This window comes from Amborella trichopoda, chromosome 12 (assembly GCF_054954075.1).
Source record: "Amborella trichopoda isolate Santa Cruz 75 chromosome 12, AtrichopodaSantaCruz75HAP2 v2.0, whole genome shotgun sequence".
NCBI lineage: Eukaryota > Viridiplantae > Streptophyta > Magnoliopsida > Amborellales > Amborellaceae > Amborella > Amborella trichopoda.
This window is the reverse complement of record NC_142347.1, coordinates 37,127,349-37,153,777: the sequence shown is the minus strand read 5'-3', so window position 1 is coordinate 37,153,777 and position 26,429 is coordinate 37,127,349. Positions and strand designations below refer to the sequence as shown.

General features: G+C 34.6%; 2 protein-coding genes across 13 annotated transcripts in view; one reads left to right on the top strand and one right to left on the bottom strand.

Annotated features, from left to right (window-relative positions):
• LOC18421851 (uncharacterized) overlaps window positions 1–25,491 on the bottom strand; it is a 30,598-nt gene extending 5,107 nt beyond the window's left edge. Inside the window, exons 1-8 of one of the 9 annotated variants that reach the window (XR_016045667.1) lie at window positions 25,217–25,491; window positions 23,746–23,889; window positions 22,285–22,383; window positions 21,771–21,847; window positions 21,206–21,454; window positions 18,749–18,931; window positions 18,155–18,483; window positions 16,403–16,929 (exon numbers count right to left, since the gene is read on the bottom strand). Coding sequence is in view for 7 of the 9 variants with exons in the window: in XM_006826636.4 (XP_006826699.1) it covers window positions 16,837–16,929; window positions 18,155–18,483; window positions 21,346–21,454; window positions 21,771–21,847; window positions 22,285–22,383; window positions 23,746–23,889; window positions 25,217–25,286 (921 nt within the window). In the remaining 2 variants the exon portion in view is untranslated. Of the gene's footprint in view, window positions 1–16,402; window positions 16,930–18,154; window positions 18,484–18,748; window positions 18,932–21,205; window positions 21,455–21,770; window positions 21,848–22,284; window positions 22,384–23,745; window positions 23,890–24,721; window positions 24,887–25,216 lie in introns of those variants that run through there. The other 8 variants (XM_088853472.1, XM_020662514.2, XM_020662521.2 and 5 more) reach the window with 8 other exon arrangements.
• Window positions 6,566–15,401, top strand: LOC18421850 (uncharacterized). 4 transcript variants are annotated; one of them, XR_016045662.1, is made up of 8 exons: window positions 6,566–7,075; window positions 10,022–10,259; window positions 10,470–10,660; window positions 10,922–11,157; window positions 12,751–13,394; window positions 13,689–13,932; window positions 14,716–14,823; window positions 14,905–15,401. XR_016045662.1 is itself a non-coding variant. In XM_088853468.1 (7 exons), exons 1-7 carry the CDS (start codon window positions 6,857–6,859, stop codon window positions 15,040–15,042), a joined length of 1,374 nt encoding a protein of 457 aa, XP_088709594.1. In that variant the 5' UTR covers window positions 6,566–6,856; the 3' UTR covers window positions 15,043–15,401. The 4 variants fall into 4 exon arrangements, 2 of the variants coding, with proteins under 2 accessions (XP_088709594.1, XP_088709595.1); XR_016045665.1 differs by lacking the exon at window positions 6,566–7,075 and adding an exon at window positions 8,965–9,354; XM_088853468.1 differs by lacking the exon at window positions 12,751–13,394.
• Window positions 25,492–26,429: the final 938 nt, after the last annotated feature.

Sequence of the window (26,429 nt, the reverse complement as noted above, 5' to 3'; positions counted from 1 at the left end):
CGCCCTCCCCTCAGCCTAGGATTGATTGCTGGCACCTGAAGCATGGAGGATACTTAAAAGACAAATATTCATATCCGTTCATTGTATTAATTTAAAATCAAGGAAGCTCCCTAGTATGCCACCAGGAACTACATTCTACTCAGCCCAATTTCGTTCTTCTTTTTGTTTTTTCTTTCCTTGTTTTTTCTTTTTGTTTTTTCTTTCCTTGTTAAATCCAGTCCAAGTTACACTTAGGAACTAGCAGCCTATAGACTTTGACTGACAGGTCAGAATCTTTTATTAACCCAGCTCAATATACGTATTGAAAGCCCTAGCTCAACAAGTGCTCCAAAGAAAGCCCTACAAAAGTGAGGCAATATTTTTTTCATCAATTCAAAACCTATGTTTGGAACTTCTTTGAAGATTTACAAACCCAAATTACCAAGGCACCATCCCCCACATCTGTGAACAGCAGCCAAAAAGAGATGAATTATTTTTTTTATATTTTTATTAGGTGTACTTTACTAAGATGTACCCATATTCCTAATTTCAGATCATCCCGATTAGTAAACAAAAAATAAAAATTGAAACACTACTAGACAACTGTGACCGTGCGATGAAGTTTGGATAGAGATGAAGGTAAACGAAATCACTGTTCATTTTTTCCTATAGGCACTGTGAAAATTTTTTCTTATATATATTGTAGAAAAAACACAAAAATTGAAAAACTACTGGACAATTGTGACCGTATGATGAAATTTTCATGGTGATAAAGGTAAGCAAAATCACTATTCATTTTCGCCTAAGCGTTGGGAAGAATTTTTCCCATATATATATATATATATATATATATATATTAATAATAACACTATGAGACCTTCCCAAACCCATGTGAATAGGACTCCAAAAGATCACCATTAAATTTTGACACAAATCTCTAGAAAAGTAATCACATAGGTGTCAGATTTGGGTGAATGGGTTTATTGATTACTTTTCATGAGATCTATGTCAAAATTTAATGGTGATCCTTTGGGGTCCTACTCACATGGGTGTAGGAGGGTCTCATAGTATCATTACTATATATATATATATATATAGGTGAAAATTAACAGTGATTCACCTACCTCCATCACCGTCCAAAGTTCATCGTGCGGTCACAATTGTCCGGTAGTATTTCATTTTTCATTTTTTTTCTACAAATCGGAATGACCTGAAATTTGGAACATACATTCATAAAAATAGGGGAATCTTTGAAAATTATAAAAAAAATATTTTACATAAAAAAAATTTGACCAAAATACTCCCAAAAAGTTTCAAAGGCATTTTGGTCAATTTAATTTTCGCAGATAATTTTTTTATACTTTTATTAGATGCGCCTCAGTAAGATGTACGTACCCTCCAAATTTCAGGTCATTTCGATTTGTACAAAAAAAAAAGAAAAATAAAACACTACCAAATAATCGTGACGGCACAATGAAATTTGGACGGTGATAAGGGTAGGCAAAATCACTATTCATTTTCACCTAAAGGCGTTGGAAAGACTTTTCCTATATATATATATATATATATATATATATATATATATATATATATATATATATATATATATATATATATATATATATATATATATATATATATATATATATATGGAAAAAATTGAGATTAGCCCACTAACTCATATGAACATATGAACCCAACAGCCCAGATTGAAACTGGGCCGATCTAACGATCATGGATGTCTGGTAGAGTTTGAATTTAATTTTTTTCTATAAATTTAAATCACTTGAAATTTTAGGCGTATGTTTATCAAAAATAAGTGAATCTTCGAAAAATATCAAAATAATATTTTACATAAAATAAAATGACCAAAATACCCCTGAAACGTTTTGGTGGTATTTTAGTCATTTTATTTTCATGAATAATTTTTTTTAGATTTTTATTAGGTGTGCCTTGATGAGAAGAACACACCTAATTTTTTTTATTATTACATGTAAAATATTTTTTTGATAGTTTTCGAAAATTCACATATTTTTAAAAAACACACTTAAAATTTCAAGTGATTTGGATTTGTAGAAAAATAAATAAAATTCAAACACTACTGGACATCTTGATCGTCAGATTAGCTCAAATTCAATCTGGGCCGTTGGGCTCATATGTTCATATAAGCTAGTGGTCTAACCCCAGCTTTTTCCTATATATATTATTTTTTATTTTTAACAAGATCATAATTGCAAAGAAGATTTAGTGATTTAGCCAAATAAAAGATCAAGCTGTTAGAAATGTGGCCTATCAAGCCCTTTTCTCCCAAGAATTTACTTTTCAACAATGGTACAAAAGCCATATTGTATTATATATGTGAAATCCCATGTAGTTGACATGAGGCAATGCCATATATTAGGATCCATTTTGGAGCTTTTATAGGATGTTGCACTGGAGGGAAAACTCAATTATATGTTTGGATTTCTTGTAAGAATTATTATTTTTATATTATAAAATGAAAGTATATAATGACACAATTTACCTTTGGTTACAACGTGGTTACTATTAATATTGGCCATTAGATATGAAGTTAGGTGGATGCATTTAATTCATTGACCAAGCTCAAAGTTTAAAATAAATTTTATTGATCATTGTGACACAACCAAGCTATCAGATTTCACATTGGATGGTTATAACTTATAAGTAATTGTGACATCCTCATACCAAAGGTAAATAACATCATTATATACAATTTTTATTATAAACGTACAAAATCATTTAATTTTTAAATATCTTTTATCAATTTGTAGGAATACTTAGATGACAGCTTATTATGTTAGTCATTAATGTACTAATGACAGGTTTTGCTCATTACATAGAATTAACAGTTTGATGACAACTTGTTAATCCTAATTGGCTGCATTTAAGGGAATTAAGGCAAGAGTTATACTTGGATCTCAACTCCTATAGATGTAAGACTTACAAACCAGGTTCTCTATAAAAATAGGTTAACCCCTCAAGTAAAGTTAGAGAGAGAATGATGAAAATGACACATCCAAGGCGATTATGATTCACTAAAGAGGATTCTCAAGATAGCATGTTACCGGATGGCTTGGTTTATAAGTTTTGGTATGAAACTTTAAGTCACTCGTGTGATTTAAGGATAGATCCGACTAACTTATTTATCAATTTCACTTATTTAATTTCTTGAATTTTTTTATTGAGACTAAAACAGACAATTGAGAACTAAGGGTGAGATTTGAATATTTAGACTTTTGCTTGCACTTATTGGTTGCGGCTTTTTATTATTTGCTCTATATATATGCACCACAAAAAAAATCATTGGACATCCGTGTCATAATAGTGAAGTAAGCCATTATTATGTTTAGTAAAATTTAGACAAAAAATGTGTCAATTAAGAGCCTAATTATTGTTCAATGACTTTATTGCATACCCATAATAACCTGCAAATTGTAATTTTATTATATATATATAGAAGAAATATTTCTATACTTCTCCTACAACATAGAAGAACTATCCTCACCCTACCATCCAGCCATCCAACTTTGATCAAGAGAACCACTCACCGTTTGATCTTAGATCCGATGCCTCAAAGTATTATATTTTTAGTTTTTTTTATACAAATTATATGAATATGAAATTTGATACGTGTCATCTTCTCATTGGTGTGCACCTATAAAAAATATTAAAAATAATTTTTGATAAAATATAATAACTAAAATACCCCTTGAAACTTTCAAGGGTATTTTGATCGTTTTATTTTATTAAAAATATGTTTTACATATTTTTTGCTAGTGCGAGTTTAATAGAGAATTGGACATCCAAAATTTAGAGTCAAAATAGTTTATAGAAAAAATTAAAAATAAAGTAGTGTAGAGATGTGACATTGTGATTGGGGGAATCTTAGCCCTCCATTCAGAATGGACTGTTGGATAAGAGAAAGTATATAAGTTTTAAGCGGTAGAGAAAACATAAAAAGCTTGCCATATATATATATATATATATATATATATATATATATATATATATATATATATATATATATATATATATATATATATATATATATGTGATTTTTTTTCACTCCGCTTGATTTAGTCAAATCTAAAATATTCAAGACTTATTAGCTTGCCTAATTTTCAGCGGTCTACGTTCTCGCCCCAACTTTTTCCTCCGATTGCTTGAATCAAATCGATTTATTACCCACGTTTTTTTCGTCAATATATTGCTTTTTCCTGAATTGCAAGCCATGAATCAAACTTCAATTTAACAATGTCTCTCTAAGGTTAAACTACAAATCATTTCTGAACATACTCCAACACTCATCACTAACCAATGACTAGCTTAACAAAGACTCTTAACATTCTTAAATTCTAATCATTTCCTCATCCATAACCACAAATCAAACACCCATAATTCGTTTCCAAATAATTTTTTTTTTAGTAAATTTATTTCCAAATAATTTTTTTTTAGCAAATTTATTTCCAAATAAATGAGAAACTATACCGACATCTTCCATTTAATAATGAGGAAACAATATCTATCACGCCCATTTTTAGCTATTAGAACATTTTTAAATAATTAAAATTCTATTTCAACTAATTTGAGAATGTGTCCTGCATGTGCCTTAGTAGAAAAAAAACGCAAGGAAGCGAAGACTACACAATTGAAGTACAAATTTAATAAGACCATAAAAATATAAATTTTTTAGACCAAAATAAATGCACTACAAAGTTCTCATTTCTTGAACAAAAACCGAAAGAAAGTTACTGCCATACCACTCATTAAAATAATGTAAATTGGTTCGAACCTCCGAGCCAAAAGTTGAAGTATTACCATGTACCCCACAAAAATGAGACAATCGAGATGATAAAAGTAAAACTGCATTTAAATGTGAAAAATAGATTTATCAAATAACTTGTTTTATTTAGAAAGCATTAACCATACAGAAAAAATTTATATAGGTTTGCAACTTTATGTGTTTGTTTAAGTGAAATCTATGCCATCCAATTTATCTTGATAATGTAGATTTGGCAATATATAAAAAGAAATGTCATTTTTTTATATTATAAATATCTGTGTCAAATATATATTATCCAACTAAAATAAATAGTGTAGAACATTGCAACCTTGTTTTATAAGTGAGGTTGCCACCTTATATAAACTGCACCGTTGTGTACAAGGTCCCACAAGAACCTTGAAACGTACCTACGCAATAAAAGATAGACTAAGATTTTATTATTATTTTTTAGCAAAAGACAGAATAAGAATATTACCAAAAAATAAAACATCATTACATGTGATTGTGAAGAATTGGAATATTTATCAAAATGAAAAGTATACGACGAGACCGTTTACTTTTGGTACAAGGTGGTTACAATTAATCTTGACCATTGGATGTGAAATTGAGTAGCTATATTTTATTACATTCACAAATTTTCTCGAACTTTGTGACACACTCAAGCTATCATATTTTATATTAGATGGTTATAAGTACTTGTGACCTCGTTGTACCAAAGATAAATGGTCTCATTGTATACAATCTCTTATTAAAAACACACTCGAGAGATAAACTATTTATACATGAACTTTTTCTTTTTTACTTTCGAAATGCATATGAAAAGATACGTAACTGGACTTGGAAAAGTTGATATTATAGGTACATTTTGATAAATAGATCTTCTTCTTTTTAACATGATAAATAGATGTGTTAAATACTGAATATTTTAAATGTATTTGGATAAATTTCACTTAATTCTAAAATAGAGATTTAGTGAGAGAGGTTAAAGGCAGTAGAAAATATCTAGATGACAAGCCTTGACAGAGAAAGGGCATATCAGACCAAAATGATATGAAAGAACCAGGAATGGTGCAAAAAAGAAGAAGAATTTGGACCATCGAAGACACGGATATTTGGATTCCTTTTGGGCCCCAAAGATATAAAAGATACTCTCAAACCCAATATTTAATTGTTCAAACATAGGTTGTCTAGCAAAAACAAGGTTGGAGCAAGTTTTTCTTTTTGTAACCAAACCAATCTAACTAATCAAAATTGTTCAAATATTTATTTAAATTAGTTTTCAATCAAATTTAATTTTTATACTTTGGACTGGACAAGGCATCAGACTAGTTAGGCTAGCCAATTCATTAGAATCGCTATAATCCCGATATAGTTCATAATTTCAATAATTATTTATTTTTAAAATCCTATACATTCGTAGAAACAGTGAGAGACCGATTCTCATCTCAACTTCTCTAAGTCCCCAGTTGAACAAGAAAATACGACGTCAAATCACAAGAAGGAAGAGGCATGACCATGACCCATCACCAAACCCTTGGCTATCTATCTTAGGAGAGCAACTCTCTAACCTTTATCCTCCACTGATTCATATGAATAAGACACATTGATAAAGCCCTCTTCTATGGCTTGGGACCAATCCTCAACTACATTGTAAATGAAACTTACGAGTTGGATGAATGGTTTAGATATTCTTGATGGGTATCTCACCATTTGATCTGAACCTTCTATTGAGGCCACTAGCAAAAATAAAAAGGTCAAAAGAATAAGAGAACAGCCCAATGCATGCATGACTTTTTCATTTGACAAGAATGGCACACAAAGGAGAGCACTTGCTCATAACAGTACCTTTGTTCAGGAGTATTGGGCTTTACTTAGAGACTCTCCAATGGCTTCAATCCTTTGGAAGGAGGGCTTAAACTGGTGTTGTGAGTGACCCTTATGCCCTAACCACCAGACCAAGTGGTCAAGACCCTATCTCAAGATGGTTTAAAGTTCTGGACACTTAAATTGCGGGGGCTCTTTGTAGTGACACCAGAATAAAACAGGGGAAGTTTAGCTTCAGTTGTGTTTGCAATGGCCCCTTTCTCCCCAAGGGTGGTTGTGCCCATAGATGTGAAGAAGAAACCATGGGAACAAGAAAAGCCTTTGCACAACCGGTGGCACCCAGACATACCTCCGGTGGCGGAGGTGATGGAAGGAGAACTGTTTAGGGTGGAGATGCTGGATTGCAATGGGGGGCGCATCGGAGATAACGCTTCAGCAGAAGACATAAAATTTGTGGAGCTTTCAGTTGTAAGTACTCTCTCTCTCTCTCTCTCTCTCTCTCTCTCTCCACAACATAAGGTGCAATTTCAAGCATGAAAGGGTTAGTCAAGTATTTTGGCAGCTGTGATCATGTTTACTTTTGCACTCTCTCTCAATTTTGGTATTTGCTCTCAGTTAGTTCATCTCTCTCTATTATGGCCATAAACGGCTGCTTTATGTATTCTGGGAGTTATCCGTGTCTTTTGGGGTTGCTTCAAAGTTGAGAATACACGCATGGTGTGATCTCCCATGTCCCTTCAAAATGCTATATTTCATTGAACACATCAAATGTACCATTCAAAAAATAAACAAATAAATCAGTGCAAAAAATCCAAATATTCAAAAAAAAGAAAAAAAAAAATGAAAAACTCATTACGGGTTAGGGTACACCAGTGCCCAAAGGTCACATAAACCAACCTAAGAAAGAAAAAACAAAAAATTAAAAAATTAAAAATAATAATAATAATAATAATAATGAAAGATGCAGTTTCAATAAAGTCTAGGCTTTATGAAAACAAAGTTAAAGACAAAAAATTAAAAAATTAAAAATAATAATAATAATGAAAGATGCAGTTTCAATAAAGTCTAGGCTTTATGAAAACAAAGTAAAAGCCTCAGTTCAAATCCTCATCCGAAAAGTGCTTTGGATATCAGACATCTCTATAGCTCTAAAATCAATTTTCATTACAAATTTGAAGCTTAGAAATGGTACAGATCTTATAAATCATTTTTAATGCAAAATAGATATACATATCTTTTAGGGCTTAAAATCTTTTTTTTTTTTCACAACCACAAGTTCAAGACCGACATGATTGACTTGAAAGCTTTCCAATACGAGTAATGTAAATTTTTATAAGTTTTGAGGTGAGGCTCTACTTATTTTGATAAACATTATCGTTTTTTAAGAGGCAGCCTATAAATTGGGCCTTTAAAGGAAGCACTTCAGTTTGCTTAATTCAGTTTTAAGGGAAGAAGTAAAACGAACGGCTAACTTAGTAATTCACCATTCTCAGTGTCCCACGTGCAGTGCACTTAAAGAATAAAGAGATTAGAAAATTTCTTCTATAGCAATAGATGGGTTCCTGGAAGTGCGTTGCGGGAGAATAAAATATATTTACGTGAAAATTAAAAAAGAAAGGGGAAGAAAAACGACAATATAAAAAAACAAATATAGATGATAATAATGCTCTCAAATGGTCTCATCATAATCATAGTTTTTTTTCTAATTAACTTGGGTCAGCTACATTAATCATAGTTTGTTATTCTACTTTATTAAAGTACACCTTGCCTTATCCCTTACCCTTATAAGATGAACTAACTCACACCACCTAACAGGTTTGTACTTGGTTGGCGTCACCCATGACCAACCCACCTAAATAATTGAATTGGAGTTTGTTCACTGTCGCTTGCTGGTTTTCTCTCTCTCTCAACAGCTCCAATAATTGCCAAAAATTTGGCTGAAAGCTTCTTGTACTTCATTTTCAGCAATCCATAATTTATTCCTATTATAATTATCAATTCATAAATAGCTCCAATCATTCACTATTCGTATTAAAATCACCATCAATCAATGTGGGGTACCAAGGAGAATAAGACAATCATGATATCCCAATCAGATTCTGTCCACTACTGCCATTGTCAACATTCAGGACCAACAAAAAGCTATGACATGGCTATGGGGAAGAAGAAGCTACCCCATGTCCATTACTCCATGTATCAGATATATAAAGAATCTTAACCATACATACCTTGTCCCAATAACCCATCTTCTGTGAATGAAAGGCCAACACTAAGACAAAGTGAAGGGCCCCATGCATTTGTAAGGAAAACCCCATACATGGATATCTTCCTTGAAGAACCATCTTCCACAAATGAATGACCCTCTCTTAGACTAAACGTAGGTCCTCCTTAGAACCCATCTTCCAGGAATTGCACTCAAAAGTGTAGAGCATCCTTTTTTCTAGAACCCATCTTCAATAACTGAAGCCTTTGAACTAAGACAAAGTGAAGGGCATTGAGTACTTGAAAGTTGAAATTGATTATTTAGCATGGCTCCTCGGACCCCAAGACTGGTAGTTCCAGTGGACCCTAAGAGAAAGCCATGGGAGCAGAAAGTGCCCCTTCACAATCGATGGCACCCTCTCATACCTCCAGTTGAAGAGGTTAGAGAAGGAGAGCTTTTCAGAGTCGAGATGGTGGACTGGACTGGCGGTAACATAGGAGACAATGACACTGCGCTTGACATAAAATCCATTGATCTTTCAACTGTAAGAAACCCCTCGAACAAATTGAATTTTTGAATTGGCATAGATAGTCAATATAAGAGTATAGAAACAAGGGATCAGATGCATGCAATTACTTTCGATACTTAATGGGAGGATGGGACCAGGTGATCAGGTGACTCAAACCATACATGCCTGAACAAATTTTAGGTTTCTAAATTAGCTGTCAAGAATCGATATGACCAAACACCCAAGAGATCATGTGCATCTAATCAATCACTTACTCTGTTAAATACAGCAAAATTGTTCTTTTTCATTGAGCTATAGCAAAATTACTGCCACAAGTCCACAACAATCAGGAAACACCATATTCAAACTTTTGACAGCATATACTCCCACATACAGATACACATATTCATAGATACATCTACATCTGCATGCATGCATAGAATTTAAAATCGGATTTCTGATCCAACAAAATGAATTTAAAGATACAGAGTCCATTATTAATGGGAACATAGAACCTAGGGTTCAAATGCCTCCCATTATAGATGCTCATTAATGCGATTATGATAGTGAGATATGCTTCCAGCAAATTCAAGCTTTGCAATCGTATTCCTGTTATCATGCATATGTTGTAGAAAGGCATGCATATGCATGTGAATGATCTATGCATGCTTAACCACATGAGGGCACTCTCATGCTACTCTAGGTGCACTATCTGAGTGGTCCATTGAGAGTTTTAGACACAAGAGGGATTCCTGCCAAACCAGGTGATCTTCTGGCCATCGAAATCTGCAATTTGGGTCCTCTCCCTGGAGATGAATGGGGATATACAGCAACATTTGACAGAGAAAATGGTGGAGGATTCTTGACAGATCATTTTCCCTGTGCAACCAAAGCCATTTGGTATTTTGAAGGAATTTACGCATATTCCCCCCATATACCAGGTGCGTATTCATCATGCTTCCTTTTGGTAGAACACACATCATGCATGCAAGCATGTATGTACATATTCATACATGCATGTATGTATGCATGTGTATGTCACTGTATACATGTGTATTCAAGCTTCATGTGTGAACAAGTTCAACTTTTTCCGCTAGGCCAAGTTTCATGAATTGATGCTCAATCTTACATGGTAACAATATGCCTAGCAGGTGTGAGATTTCCAGGTTTAACCCACCCTGGAATCATTGGAACAGCACCATCACATGAACTTCTTAATATATGGAATGAAAGAGAAAAAGACTTGGAAGTAAATGGCCACGAGTCTTTCAAGCTGTGTGATATTCTGCACACAAGGCCACTAGCAAACTTGCCTACAGCTAAGGGCTGCCTTCTTGGGAAGGTACAACCGACAGACACCTATCCATTTTTAACTTATTTCAGCAAACTTTGCTTAGATGTTTCATTCAGAACTTATGTCTGATGATACCTGAATTTAGATGCTCAACGTTCCAAATTCCAAAGACTTTCATTATAAAATTAAGGTGGAAATGCATCACTAACTAGCAATTATAAAGTTCAGTGAACTTTCTCCTCTAGATTGTGGACAATGATTGGTTTACAAACACCAAGTATTTAACGCAATTCTAAATGCAATATGTAGATAGAAGAGAGAACACCGGATTGGGAGAAGATCGCTACTGAGGCAGCCAGGACAATACCAGGCAGGGAAAATGGAGGAAACTGTGATATCAAGAATCTCAGCAGAGGTTCAAAGGTATATCTTCCCGTGTTTGTCGATGGAGGAAATTTTAGCACAGGGGACATGCATTTTTCTCAGGGTGATGGTGAAGTTTCATTCTGTGGGGCCATTGAAATGAGCGGATTTCTAGAGCTAAAGTACATCCTCTATCTCTACTACTAGAATTCACTTGCTTTCTCTTTGTTGTCTACATATTTTTTGTTTCTCTATTCCATGCTGATATATAGATATACAAATATTAATACGTTGACTTTTGCTGATATAGATATATTGGAGGTCATAAGATTCAACCTTTCTCTAAACTAGCGTTTTAAAAATCGCTCGATCTGGATTGTGAATCACTTAATAAACGTGTCAGTTCTTGGTCTAAATCAGTGGTTTACTTATTTTAAAATATAATATGCAATTCTTAAAATAACCAAAAAGTAGCCTTTTCAGTAGCCCACCCCTTCCTTATGTTTCCCACCATGCACATTGTGTCCATTAGAAATTTTAAAATATTATATATTCTTATACCATATATAGTATATTTATTTGGTTTTATTTTTTAAACCAAAAAAAAGAGACAAGGAAAGAGGAATCGATCCTCCAAGCTCATGATGACGATGATGTCCACCGAATAAAATATCTTTTAAAAAGTAGTTTGCATATCATATGGTATGTAATGGGCTTCTATTATTTTTGTTTCTTTTTTCAATTTTGCTAGATCGCCGATCCGGCCGATCACTGGATTGGGGGGACGACGATCCAGCCCATTGATTGGCTTTTCAAAATACTGCTCTAAACAAATGATCATTTCAAAACTAGCATTTTAATAATCTTCGATCTGCATCAGAATCGCCTGATAGGATCAGCAGGGAACACCAAGTCCCTTGGAGAATCAAGCACTAGCCCAGTCCTATTTGAATCGGCCGCTCTGTCAAAGATATGCGCATTTTTGTCAGAGATATCACCAATTTAAATTGGGCAAATTAGACATTACCCTTGTACCATTTTCTAGCTTTATAAATCGAAATAAAAAATATTTTATTGGTCTCATTTTTTCACCAAATTGTGTCTAATTTGTTCCAAAATATTCCTTCTATCATTGATATTCCATAACCGTAATAAAAAATTTCAAATCAAAACCAGAAATATCTAAGAATTTGGGGTTTTCGGCATTTTTCTCACCCTTAAGCCATTTTCTTATATTCTCTGATGTTTTTTATCTATTTTGCCTGAAGAGAAAATTTTTCTTATCATTTTTTATAACTCTATAAGAATTACATCATATTTCTTTGGATCTATGCTCCATCAGAGGAAATCAGAAGACAAAAAACTGAATTATTTTCCAAATTTGTTTGATTGAAATCCACCATTTTCTGGGTGGAGCTTTGCGAGGATTAATCAGCCATTTTTTTGACAGATTTTGTGAAGAAAAACAACTCTTAACAATCTGCCATCATATCTCTATATTCCCTAAAAGAAAATTTTTGGGCTTTTTTTTATTGAAGATCATTGGAATAATCATAAACGATATTTTCTACTTTTAAATGTAAATATGTTATTTTTAGTTTTGACTTATTTAAATCTGTTTTTTAATTCATCATCGTCATAACCTTTTCCAAACTAATTGGGGTCGGCTAAATCTTTTTTTTAATTGAAAAACGAAAAGGAAACAAAAAAACTGTGATTGTTAATGATATTCACCTTAAATATTTGTTAACTCTTTTTTTTATCGCCTGGATCAGGTGATCTAGATCAGAATTGCCAATTCGAATCACTCTACTGAGGGACGAAGATCTAGATCAGAATTGCCAACTAAAATCACTCTACCAAGGGACGAATTCAACTTCCATTTCTGTTTTTTCTTTCTTTTCTTTTTTTTTTTCCTTTTTTTAATAGGTTAACTGTGGAAATGGACGGTGGGATGTCAGGTCGAGGTATCCATCCCCCAACCACCAAATACCCCAACCCCATTCCCATTCCCATCCCAAATATGTTTTTTCAGACACTGCTTCAAACAAAGACCATATAAACACGCATGCACACGCACAAGCACAGAAATTACATGGTTACGTACCCATTAAGTACAAGTTATTACCGGGATAACTAACCTTAGATACACTTCACAACTATCAACCATTGCAAATCAACTAACACATAAATTTTACAATTAAGAACTGAAACTCGTAGTGTATAATACTATGTAGAATTTTGTAGGTATTGTGCAAAGCATCATAACCATCGAGAACCAAGATGGGTGAGACATAAATAAAGGTGCTATCATGGCCAGCAGCTAGTTCCAGGTCCACCTGCATGGCAGTCATCAATCACTATCATCTGCTATCTTAGAAGGGACAATTAAAACGCCATGTACTATATCACTGAAATGGTACTATAGTAACATAGCATTGTCTCTTAAGAACATTCACTCCGTGTCAAGTTCCATACAACACACTATGCAAGCTAACTATGTTGTATGCAAGCTAACTATGGCATAGGCCATGTCATTATAAGTTCTATGCTTCTTTACCTTTTTCTTTAATTATAGGACAGGTTAGCTGAAATGGAAACCTCAGACAATTTGTTTTACGTTTACTTTTGTTGACAGAGATTGTGCAAAATGAGTATATTCTAATCTATCAAATCCTGGGTTTTCAACACTAAACAAATCTTTGTCATATAGATGTGAAATTATAAGAGGAGGAATGCAGAAATACCTCACTCCAATGGGTCCCACACCTCTCCATGTGAACCCCATCTTCGAGATTGGCCCTGTTGAACCAAGGTTCTCAGAGTGGCTGGTGTTTGAAGGAATCAGTGTGGATGAAAGCGGCAAGCAGCATTACCTTGATGCAACAGTGGCTTATAAGCGAGCTGTTCTGAATGCCATACACTATATCTCCAAATTTGGCTACTCCAAAGAGCAGGTCCCCTTTCAATCACTTCTAGCTCATATAACACAGAAAAGATAAAAAATAAAAATAAAAAGACTAATAAAGCTATTCTAGCCACATGATCAACAAATGAACAAATAAATATATTGCATTCACCTCTGTAAACTTAAGGATCAAGAGATTTCTGAATCCATGAAAACTAAGTAAATATTGCAGAATAATGCAGTCTTTTGAGATATTGAACATGATAAAAACGGTAATGCACGATTCCTCCAAATAAAAGAAAAAAAAAACAAGTTTGCGCATATTTAGAAGGTGAACTCAGTTTTTTGAGGTACTTGTGGTAGCAAGTATGAATAAAAAGAGATATCCTGAATGTGAAATTTCTTTCAAAAACCAGTTCCCTTCTTGTAAATCAGGAAAGTCAATTTCAAATCTTCATGCCTTGGTATTTCACTAATGGCTTTGCAAATTATACCTGAATTTTACAGAATCAGCTTAAGATATTGGGTTGTGAATATAGACAGGCTTGAATTGTCTCAGATAAAACTAGTGAAATGCTATGAGATTTTATTAAATAATCAAACAAAATGTCAAGTCATGAAAATAATGCGGATTAATTTGCCAATTACTCTTGAAATGGATTTCTTTTCTACTCCATAAATCTGAACTGGACTCCATAAAAGCGATGTGAAGCTCATTCAGAGCATTTGGTGGATTTCAGAATAATCTGTACAAGAGAAAAAGAAAACATGAGATTAGCAACAAGGCTATTTTTCTTGGGTCCACTAACTGACATGTAAAAGAATTTGGCAGTGCTACCTCCTGCTCTCCTGCTGTCCCTGTGAAGGGAGGATTTCTGGGATTGTGGACTCACCAAATGCCATGGCAACAATCGCCATTCCCACTTCCATCTTTGATCAGGTGCTCTCTCTCTCTCTTTCTCTCTCTCTCTCTCTCTCTCTCTCTCTCTCTCTCTCACACACACACACCACATGCTGGCAGGATATTCGGCCTATGAGGGGCGAAGTGCCCATTGGGCCCCGACTAGTGAAAAAACCGGATGTTCTCAGGTGCACTTATGATGGGATTTTGCCAGTTACACCGAACCCAGCAGCAAGCACATCTTCACTCCCCAGGTGATCAAATTAAAACGACCAGAGTAATAATGTTCAAGCACATGTGCAAATAGATATTTCTCCTTTCTTGTGGTGGGAAGGAGATCCAACCTCTCCTTAACTTTATCATGTTTATGCGCTCATGGCAAGGGATACATAACTTTTCATTTTCAAGTTTTGCACCATTTGAAATTAGACCAGTGAGACATAAGCAGCTTATGCTTTCTATTTCATTTTTTTGTTTTCAATTCACAAGTCACAAAAATATCAGCATATGGAGTATCGAGAGACTAGGGTTTCTCTTTGTTTCTTCATATCACATTAAGAAATGGTTAGGATGTTAATGTTGTTTGAAAAAAAAGAAATATTTAGGATGTTAATGTCTCATTTGGGTTTTCTTACTTATATTGTACTAAGAAATAGCAGTGGCATCTATAATGCCAATATCTCACATGGTTCCTTTTTTCTTAGCTTGTATCAATGGATAGCTACACCCAAAGGTCCTGCAGCTGCTTCTTAGAAATCCACAACATAGTAAATGCACATACTCCATTAACCACAGAAATAGGGCGATGGCATCCATAAAATAAGAAATCACGTATTATCAGACAGCTATAAACTCATCAATTCAAGCCAAAGATGGAGCAACTCAATGATCAATAGCACTCATGCCCATGCTTTTGTAAACAACCAGACTGGTTTGCAACTAGTAACAACTCAAAACAGTCTTTATTGGTAAGAACATACACGCACAAATGTAAAGGTGAGTTAGATAAAGGGATATATTGACAATTTTTTTAAGAATAGAATCATCTTATGAAAATCTTTGGTAGAAAAAAGGTATGATTCCAATGTAAACATGAATTAAAATTAGAAAAAAACACACATTCATTAACTTACATTCAGGCATTCAAGAGACCTTTAAAAAAATCTCTTCCTGCCAGCAAACCTTAAAGAAATCTATTTTTGCCAAATATAGTTTAAAAATCTAGGACAATATAAAACAGAAAGAAATAATAGAAAACAAATTCAAAATGACAAAGATATAATATTGTTTACTTTTTTCGTTTATACTTTCTTCTAAATTCTAGAATATTTCCTGTTTTCTGTAGTGCTTCTTTTCATGAGAATTTCTTAGATATTACAAGAGAAGAAGCAAATATATAAAAAAATCTCTAGAGCAATCACCATGCGAAGGAATTTTCCTAGAACAAAGTTTCGTCCTAGTGCTCCAAAAAAGTGAGAGAGGCCAAATTTGGCCATCTTGTAAACATTCACAAATGTACCCGACTTCAAAAATTCTTGTGGCCAAATTTCTAAAATCACCATTTAGCCATAAATCACAAGCCACTGAAAATAAAATCTGAAATCCAAAACCATAAAAAGACACAGGAGAGAGACGATATCTTTGACCATTTAGAGTTGCTCAATATACAACAAGCATACTTATATGCATTCCAGATGTAGCTGTAACTAATCCGTAATGACAGTAGAGAACTCTTAAGACTTCTCATAAAGATCCAAACCTCAAAATGAGTGTAATCTGCATTAAACAAATGATAACAAAGTCCCGGAACACGCATTAACTTCAACTTCTGGACCCCCATAAGCACAAAGATAGTAAACACTATGAAGCCACTATCAAGGGAAGCTACTCTTTGAAACTCCCCCACTTGTATAGCCCATTTCCACACTGTGTACCTCCAACTAATAAAACAAAAATGGTCCCTGGTCTTCTTCACGACTATCTCTTTTCTGTCATTCTTTTCTTTTTATTGTTCGTGATCCTCAGATTTGTGAAAGGCTTGAATTAACACACTCAATAGAATATTGAAAGAGTACGGTGGTGTCTCAAGGATTGGCAACTTACGCCAACAGACCACAACCAAAGATCCAATTCTACGCTTAGAACCTGTATCAAGGCAACATATACCTGCAATTAGCACAAGAAATGATACGTAGTATAATGGTACCATGAAAAGAAGTATATTATTCTCCTAATAATCTGATAATATCATTTTGGGGACTTGTTCATAAAGCTTAAACCTTAAGGAGCAATGTATGATAAAAGGACAAGGACAAAATAAAAGGGAACTTTTCAATAACTTAAAACTGAAATATATGGGAAGGAGGGTTGGAATTGGACACAAAACAACAAAAATATAAAGAAAAACAGCGAATACAGAGTGAGAAACATCTCAAAGAAAGTAATGCTTAAACTCTACTTCTATTTCTGAAATAGAAGGTCGCCCTTACATCAAGAAATGTCTCTTTGTTATCCATTACAAACAATCAATGTTTTCTCTCCCTCCCTCCCTCCCTCACTAGCATAAAAATTTAACCACATACAAGTACTAGACAAGAAACCCTATGGGGACAAATATAAATATAAAGGTTCAAATAGAAATTGCATAAGCACATCGTCTTATTTTCCTTAAGGAGACACGTAAATAATTGAGAAAGAGCACCTGACTTGGCAAACAACCCAATTGATTAAACAAATAGTTTTCATAAGATTCAAACATTCATTATGAGGGCACATCAATCAAACATTTTTTTTAGATACATAAGGAGCATGATGACCATTGTTCTTTGATAGCCCTAATGGAGATTTAAAAAGTTCGGAACCACCAATAATGCAATATCAAATTATCACCAAGTGGAAACTTAGCTATGTAACTAAGAGGAAGAAGAAACAGACGGAGTAGAGCTTCAAAACAGCACAGAAGGTAACAAGAAAAAGTAATCATGCGAAGATGCCAACAAGTATTGCAGAGAAGTAATTAAGAACAAAACAGATCTAGCAAACTGAATCTCTTACAATCAATCGCCCTATACATACTCTGAAGAGAAGCTGAAACAATGAAACAATCAAGAATTTGACCAAATAGCTAATCAAACTTATACTTCTTCCACCCACAAATCATTTAAAAATTTGCCCCTCCAAACCATTATTGATACACGAGGATTGGCAACATTCTTCAATTGAGAGCATAATGAAACTATTTCATTTCATCAAATTTCAAATTCAGGGCACCATTCAGGTGAGGAATCCAAAAAAACAGTTACTTTGGCATCTAAAATTGCCCTAGAAAGCTCAATAACAACCACTGATGGAAAGAAGGCAGGAAAAATACCTGTTTTCCAACCTTTTTGCTAAGCAAGTCCTTAATATTTTCCACAGCATAAATGGTGCAAGCTCGAATTTCTACTTCCTCTTCACTACCAGCACTTATCTCCATGTTGGCATCAATAGTCTTGGCAAGGGACGAACTGTATCTCAGAACACCAAGCTGCCTAAGCACAGCTGGAACAATGTAATCCGCAAATATGGTTAGAGAACCTATATCATTGAAAGCACCATATCCTTGACCCTTGAACGCACCCCATAAATCTCCTGCAAATATCTGAGCTCTCTTGTATAGAAAAACCTGGTGTCCTTTATATACGGTGTGATCGCGAAAACCTAGAACATTGCAAGAAGAAGAACTCATCATAACAAAAAAAAAACTAAATCACAAGATGTGAAATCCCTTGTTCTATGTAATGAAGACATCAATTGTAAAATTTGCAATTAGGACATGCCATACTTCACCACTCCATAACAACATTCGAACATCATAGCATAGTTGAATGCACGCGCATGATATCCACGTTATTAATTCATACATGCAAAAGGCATTCTTCAATTAATCGAAGAAAAGGTACTGCAACAAGGGCAAAAGATTTACATGCACTTGCAAAAGAAACCAGATGAGGAATTCTTCAGAAACAGCCAGTGGATGTGGTCATATACAAGAAGGCTTTTTTGTTGTTACATGGCTGCATTTCCTAGAGGCTTAAGAAGACCTCTCGCACATTGCCCAAGCATGATAAAAAGCAATATGATAAATGGATAGGCTTCTGAGGCGTGTCTGAAAAGCAAGTATCATATAGATCATTTACTTTAGATACAACTAGCAACATCAATGAAAAAAATTGATGGTGCAGTTTTTAAAAACAACCAAAAGGGCTTGAGGACTTCTCATGATGACTCCAGGCTAATATGAAGCGAAAGGGTGCGTGATACAAGAGAAGTCACGAAACAAATTTGATATGTCATTGACTTCAATTCCGGATCCCTTATTCCCCAAAGGGGCTTGCTAAAGTTTGATGGCAGACATCCCCTAAAGAGATGCCAGATTCAAGGCCAACATGAAGCAAAAGGGTGAATGATACAAGAGAAGTCATGAACAAATTCGATATGTCATTGACTTCCATTCCAGATCCCCTATTTTCCAAAAGAGTTTTGATGCAAGAGAAATCATGAAACAAATTCGATGTCATTGAGTTCCATTCAAGATCCCTTAATTTTCCAAAAGAGGGTTTTGATGCCTTGATTGCAACATTACTTCCAGATAATACTTGAAACATTCTAAAAATACAAAAATAAAGGTATGATGGACTTTTCCAAACAAAAAACGTTTATACAAGGGTGAGGCCCTAAACAATCAAATTATGAAGCACCCCAAAAATTCACTAGAAGAGGTTGTTTCCATGCTCAAAAGCCCTAAATTCGATCATCTCGACCTCAAGATGTATGGACATGAGAAAATATATATTTCAAGTATTGAAAATAATATATCTTGTAATTTATTATCTACATCGTAAATTTTCAAGATTTTCAAGTGTTAACAGATCTGCTCGATCTACATTATTCTGAATCTTTATATTCTGAATCTTTAAATTTTATAATTCAAGAGAGATAAATTTTAAGGCCATCATAAAGATTTTTTATACTAAAACAACATATTTCAGCACTATTTGATGTTGCGCCTTACTTTGATTGTTTAGGGCCTCAGCCATATACATACCACACCCTTTCCAAAATTGGTTTGAGTAGAGTAGTAAATAATGGCAATAACTACGCCCTCCCCTCAGCCTAGGATTGATTGCTGGCACTTGAAGCATGGAGGATACTTAAAAGACAAATATTCATATCCGTTCATTATATCAATTTAAAATCAAGGAAGCTCCCTAGTATGCCACCAGGACCTACATTCTTCTCAGCCCAATTTCCTTCTTCTTTTTGTTTTTTCTTTCTTTGTTAAATCCAGTACAAGTTACACTCAGGAACTAGCAGCCTATAGACTTTGACTGACAGGTCAGAATCTTTTATTAACCCAGCTCAATATACATATTGAAAGCCTTAGCTCAATAAGTGCTCCAAAGAAAGCCCTACAAAAGTGAGGCAATATTTTTTTCATCAATTCAAAACCTCTGTTGGTCTGTTTAGAACTTCTTTAAAGATTTACAAACCCACATTACCAAGGCACCATCCCCCACATCTGTGGACAAAGCAGCCACTAAGAGTTGAAACATTCCTGTTGTCACTATTTGCCCTCAATTGCATCAATAACCATAAGCCAAGAGCAAGTGAGATAGCATTCGCATGAAAAGTGATTCTTTTCAGATGATAATTATAAAAACAATGAAAAATATCTGTATACTTATGTAGGGCAAACCCTCGCTTTCTACTGCACAGCTTAGCAGCAAAGCGACCAAAGAAGCCCCCCTCGAAATGAAAGAATGTTGTTTGCCCATCGCACAATATGTGCGCCACGCTTAAACCTCTCCCGTGGAAATACCACGCCACTCCATTGTTTAAGGAGGAAGCGCTCGGCCTAGGGCAGTAATTCTTGAAATTAAGATCTGTATGCTTATTTAGGGCAAACCCTCGCTTCCTACTGCACAGCTTAGCAGCAAAGCAGCCAAAGAAGCCCCTCTAAATGAAAGAATGCTGTTCGCGCATCGCACAATATGTGCGCCACGCTTAAACCTCTCCCGTGGAAATTCCACGCCACTCCATTGTTTAAGGAGGAAGCGCTCGGCCTAGGGCAGTAATTCTTGAATTTAAGATCTGTATGCTTATGTAGGGCAAACCCTCGCTTTTTACTGCACAGCTTAGCAGCGAAGCGGCCAAAGAAGCCCCCCTCGAAATGAAAGAATGTTGTTCACCCATCGCACAATAGGTACGCCACAATCAAACATCTCCCGTGGAAATACCACGCCACTCCATTGTTTAAGGAGGAAGCGCTCGGCCTAAGGCAGTAGTTCCAAATTCAAGATATTTTTCGACAAAAAGAAATGAGGTACTAAAAACTTGCCATTGTCCATACATAACTCATAATCATCGTAATTTAATCTACCTGCATTTTTGTCAACAATCAGAATTTCTCAGCATCCAAACCCCCATATCCAATAATATGACTGTGTAAATGACTATCACATATTCCATCCATGCATATTAGATAGCACGTCCATTGAAAGGTCCGAAATGAAGTTGTACCAGGAAAATGACGTGTAATTAAGTCAACAAGAGCAGCAGCAGAGCTTCCACAGGAATCCACAAGATTGGTTGCTTTTCCCCCAAAGCTATTCTCAAGCTCTAAACCAACCTGAACTAATTAAATCAAGACATATTATGGCTCCCTCAGTGACATTGTCACAGATTGAAAGTATAATATAATGTCAAAGTTGCAAGAATTAGAATAGGAGCCGCAGCTCAAGAATAAACTAAGTAATAACAGGACACTACTTTCGAAAAAGAAAAAAGTTCAAAGGATGTATAAAATAAAATAAGATAAAATACCAATAAGTCCCATGTCACAAAGAAATGAAAAAGAAAAAAGAAGCTTATGTGACGCAACAGGAGGCACAAGAGGCCAATATCCAAGAGCAAATTGTAATATGAACACGGAGAGGAATATGTACCTCATGCAGTAAGCGGATACGCTCATCCTCTAAAGGAAGGGGTCGTGGCCATTTTAATATGTTCCTTAGTTGAGGACCTGAAATCAACTTAAACAGCTTTCCAATTTATGTTTTTTCCTATAAAAGCATTTACTCGTCACTAATAAGAAAGCAGAAGAATGGCATAGCTGCATACAACCACTAATTAGATAGCAGAACAATTGAATAGCTGCATACTCTGGAATAGTTTTTCAATTGATGCATCTCTGTAATTTTATATTAACAGCCTAAATAAATTACACAAACCAAATGACAAATCCGACCATGTTACACAAAGGTGAAAAATCCATATAGAAAACACGAATTCCAGTGAAACTCCAAAACTTAGGGTCTCTCAACAGATTCTCAGATAACTAGATTAGACGATGACACCAATTATTCCATCATTCTAAGGCTACAAAGACTTCTATTCTCCTTAAAATAATCTGTATTAATAATATTTACAACAGGAAGATACATTAAGTTAAAAAAATACCATCAAGTTTTTGCAAGCGATCTGCATCTAAGGCTGATTTATCCTTTTGCAAAGCCATATTCAACCCCAAAGCTAGATTGTCATAGTTCAATTCTTCATCTGTACAAACAAGAAAACCCAACTCTAATAAAAGAATCATATGAACATAAAGACAAAAGAAGGTGTGGAGAAGGGAGCCAAAAGATAACATAAATTTCCATACCAAAATCATGTACCAAGCATTTTATGTATCGCGTTACAAGTTTTTTCTTCTTTTTTTTCTCTCTTTAGAAAAATATATTTGACTGTATGTCAGGAGCTCTGTACAAAATGGGGCAGGTAGCCATCCTTTACACTATTATATTTTTCATATCAAAAAGTATGGCACAAAATCATTGGCTGTCCCTACTTCTACTGCCTCTATGCGAAAAATGGACAGGGGAGAAAGAAGTCACAGGGTATAGTAGGTAGAGAAGACATGGGGGGAGAAGAGAAAGGAGGTCAATGGAGAGAATACATTGAGATTTAAGGGTAAAGTTAATTTCTGATAGAATTCACAAGCTCCCCATTTCAAGAAGGAAAATTTAATTTTTGAAGGTAAAGAAGGAAACTTTATTTAAAAAAAATGTCTCTCAAGATCACTGAAACCAGCAGGCCGTACTTTTGCAGTAAGAAAATTCAAATTATGAATATGCCGGTTCATTTATGCAACAGCTGCCATTTAGTCATGAAGCCAATATGAAACAATTTTTAACAAAGCCAACAGACATATAATTAATTAAGAAAATAGGATGTATCAAACGATACTAGAGATGCATAGACATTCAGAACCAGAAACACAACTTAATAAATGCCAAATTTAAAAGTGAACTGGGCAGCTTAATTTAGAAAAGCTAAAGTTTTGCCATATTCTATCAAAGTAGCAGTAGCATTTATCTAGCAAGGTAAAGGGAGGAACTCTCCAACTGATCAAGAAGGATATCATGTTGTTAACCAAAAAAAAGACATCATGGTGTTGGTATGGTGATTGGCAAGGGATTCATCAGAGATGCAGGAACTGTCAGAGAAACAAATGAGAAACATCCTTGGAATGCTAGGGATATGTGTTCCCCATAAATTTCAGAAAGGGAGTCATAAAAGATGTGAAACATGTTTCGTAGGACAAATAGTATCTCCTTGAAACTGAGTTTAGAGTACAACATCAATCAAATATTAATCGCACTCATAAAAAAACTTGACTAGGACGAACCAGGGCCAGGCAGAAAGATGAAAGTATGCTGCTTGCAAAAGGCATATAAACATCTCAATAAATAATCACTAGAATTAATGGACAGTTTTCCTTGGCAATAAAAAAATTATTAATTCAAGTTTACCAAACAAGATTCTAATCGCACGTTCCAAATTGACACTACAACTAGCAAAGAAAACTAAAGGGATATGCATAGATAAATAAATGCAATTGACGACACAAATCACACATACCTGGCCAAAAGCAGAAGTTCAGAGCATCTAGGACAAAGAGGTATTGAACAGTGAGTGGTCCACCATCGAAATAGTGGATTCTTTCAAAATCCCAGTGAATACTTGGAATCGAGCCATTCATTTCATCCACCATTTTCTCTAATCCTATATAATATAGAGAAAAATATTTAACATAAGGTCTTTGAGAAATTCAACAAATATTTACTCTTTAACCAAATTTCAAAGCAAATGAACATGGTTCATAATACCAAAAAATTGCCATATGAAAAGAACTGAGAAAAATCAAAACATATTCTAGAGCTCAAAATCGGTTTGTTAACACTTCAATATATTACAAAGCCCCAAGCTTCGTTTTTGAAAGTGGATTTTCCCCAAAGACTTTATTTTGTTAAGTGGTAAATAATGCATTGCTGCATTAGGACTCCAAACACAATCCCAACACTGGAAACTGTGAGAGGATAAATAGAGTAAAACAATGTCTTTAAACTCGGCTCTGGTCTATGACTCAGCCCTGACCCGAGCAGAATAAATCCGCCAGTCCAAGTGGATGAAGCTGAGTAGTGTACAAGACAAAACAATTAAAAAATGAATAAATAAATTGTTAAAAATACTAAAAATAAGGAAATTTAAAATTAATATAAAAAGTCCTTAAAAATCCAAAAATTACATAAAATATGAATTGTTGAAATTTTTTATTTATACCTAAATATCCAGAAAATAAATAAAAAATAAAAATTGAAGCATGAGAGAAAACTCCCAAGTCATCATAAAAATTATATAAACGATCTAAAGATGTAATTCTAAGACATTTATTTACGATTCATCAACAAAATTTAGCCATTCCTTTTAAACAGGGGGCATGTCGGCCCCTGAAACTGGCCACGAAGTCCGAGTGGACTCAACCCTGAGTGGACTAAGCCAAGTCCTGAAACACTGGAGTAAAGAAGTGGAGTAAAAAAGTGAAGACGAAACATACAGTACTCCGTTTTTTGTAGGTCACGGACCACATTCATTACAAATAATTCATTTGTGTGAGTACATGAACCTCAACATAATTAATCAAGTAAAGTTACAATACAACGAGTATTGTGATGCCCTATGTGCTTAATTTGAGCGGCTTCTTGTCCGATTATTTACAAATCTGGAAAAAAAATAAGAAGAAAAAGGAATAAGAAGTTTGCTACCGGTTTTACCAAACTAAAAATAAGAACGAATAAATGTAGTTATGCAGGTATATCCCATTCTCATTGCAATAAATAAGAAATTCTTCGTAAACAATGGCGATAAAAAACAACACAACAAAATACGACAAGAACGGGAGGGAGTGAGAGAGAAAATAACCATGGAACATTCAAGCAGAAATGACAAAAATGGAAATTCAGATGGACGAGAGAGAGGAAGAATGAGAGAGGAGAATGATAGAGAGAGAGAGACGGAGAGAAGAATGACAGAGAGAGAGAAAGAGAAGTACTAGATGAATCAACAGAGACATGAGAAGAATGACTGGCAACCCAAGAAGACGATGCCTTCACTCTCTCCATGATTTCTCTCAACAAGTTTCCGTTCCCAAAACCTAACTAAGCGCGTAGCACCACCATTAAACCCAAACCTCAAACCTCTCAGCCATTACAAACCATTGCGCGAACTCTCTGAACCTCAGACTTCAAAACCAAACTATCTGAACCTCAAACCTCGTAACTTAACTCAGCCACTCAGCAGTAATCGTTCTCTCTTCACTCACAAGCCGTTCAAAGCCTCAAAACCCTAATTCTTAAATAGCCGCCATGGAAATGCTGTGTATTCCTGGTTTTGCCGCGTCTACCGGTGTAACGAAAGGCAGTACGAATTACACACGCGCGAATCCCTTTTGACGAGGGCTCGGAGACGGACGGCTCAAAACGACATTGGTAGTGTTTTAACGGATGTGATTGTTTCTTGGTAATTTACTGAATTGGCCTCCTCCTAGGAAGAACCGCAAATGACCAGCATACCCTCGTTTCCTAAGTATTTGAGAAAGGGATCTTAGGTCAACTCCTCGCGGTTTGTATAGAGCTTAGGGTCTAAACAATCAAATCAGAGCCTACCTTATTGAGAAATATGTTGTTTTTAAAAATTTTTATGATAGTTTTAAAATCTTTTTTTTTTTTAATTTATAAAATTTAAAGCTTCAAAAATACAGTAGATCAACATATTTATGAAAATCTTGAAAATTGATGATCTAAATATACGTTATAAAATACAATATTTTTAAAACTTGAAATCTATTTTTTTTTGACGTCGAGATGATCAATTTGAAGATATTTTAAACATAAAAACATCCTTTTCTAATTAAATTTTTGAGGTAAACTCTAACTTTATTGTTTTTAGAGCTTTGGCCTTATATAAATTTTTCCCAAAATAAAAAAAAAAGGACATTTGTCTGCCTACATTTGTCATATCACTTTCTATGGGCAAGACATGATCAATTTAAAGGTATTTAGCCCCAAAACAACTACTTTTAGTGAAATTTTTGAAATAAACTCTAATTTGATTGGTTAGAGCTTCGGCTCTAGATAAACATTTTCGAAAAAAAAAAAAAAACACCTTGTTTGTCGGGCCTATATTTGACATATCGGCAGGAAGACGACAAAGAGAGATTTCAAATGCCTTGGCTATTCTAGAGAGAGAGAGCTCAAATGTCTTTG

Excerpts from the sequence above, each read along its gene's own strand:
- LOC18421850 (XM_088853468.1), top strand. The coding sequence starts at position 6,857 with ATGGCCCCTTTCTCCCCAAGGGTGGTTGTGCCCATAGATGTGAAGAAG. Across the intron at positions 7,076-10,021 it reads AATTTGTGGAGCTTTCAGTT|GTGCACTATCTGAGTGGTCC; the intron begins GTAAGTACTCTC and ends ATGCTACTCTAG. Across the intron at positions 13,933-14,715 it reads TTGGCTACTCCAAAGAGCAG|TGCTACCTCCTGCTCTCCTG; the intron begins GTCCCCTTTCAA and ends AGAATTTGGCAG.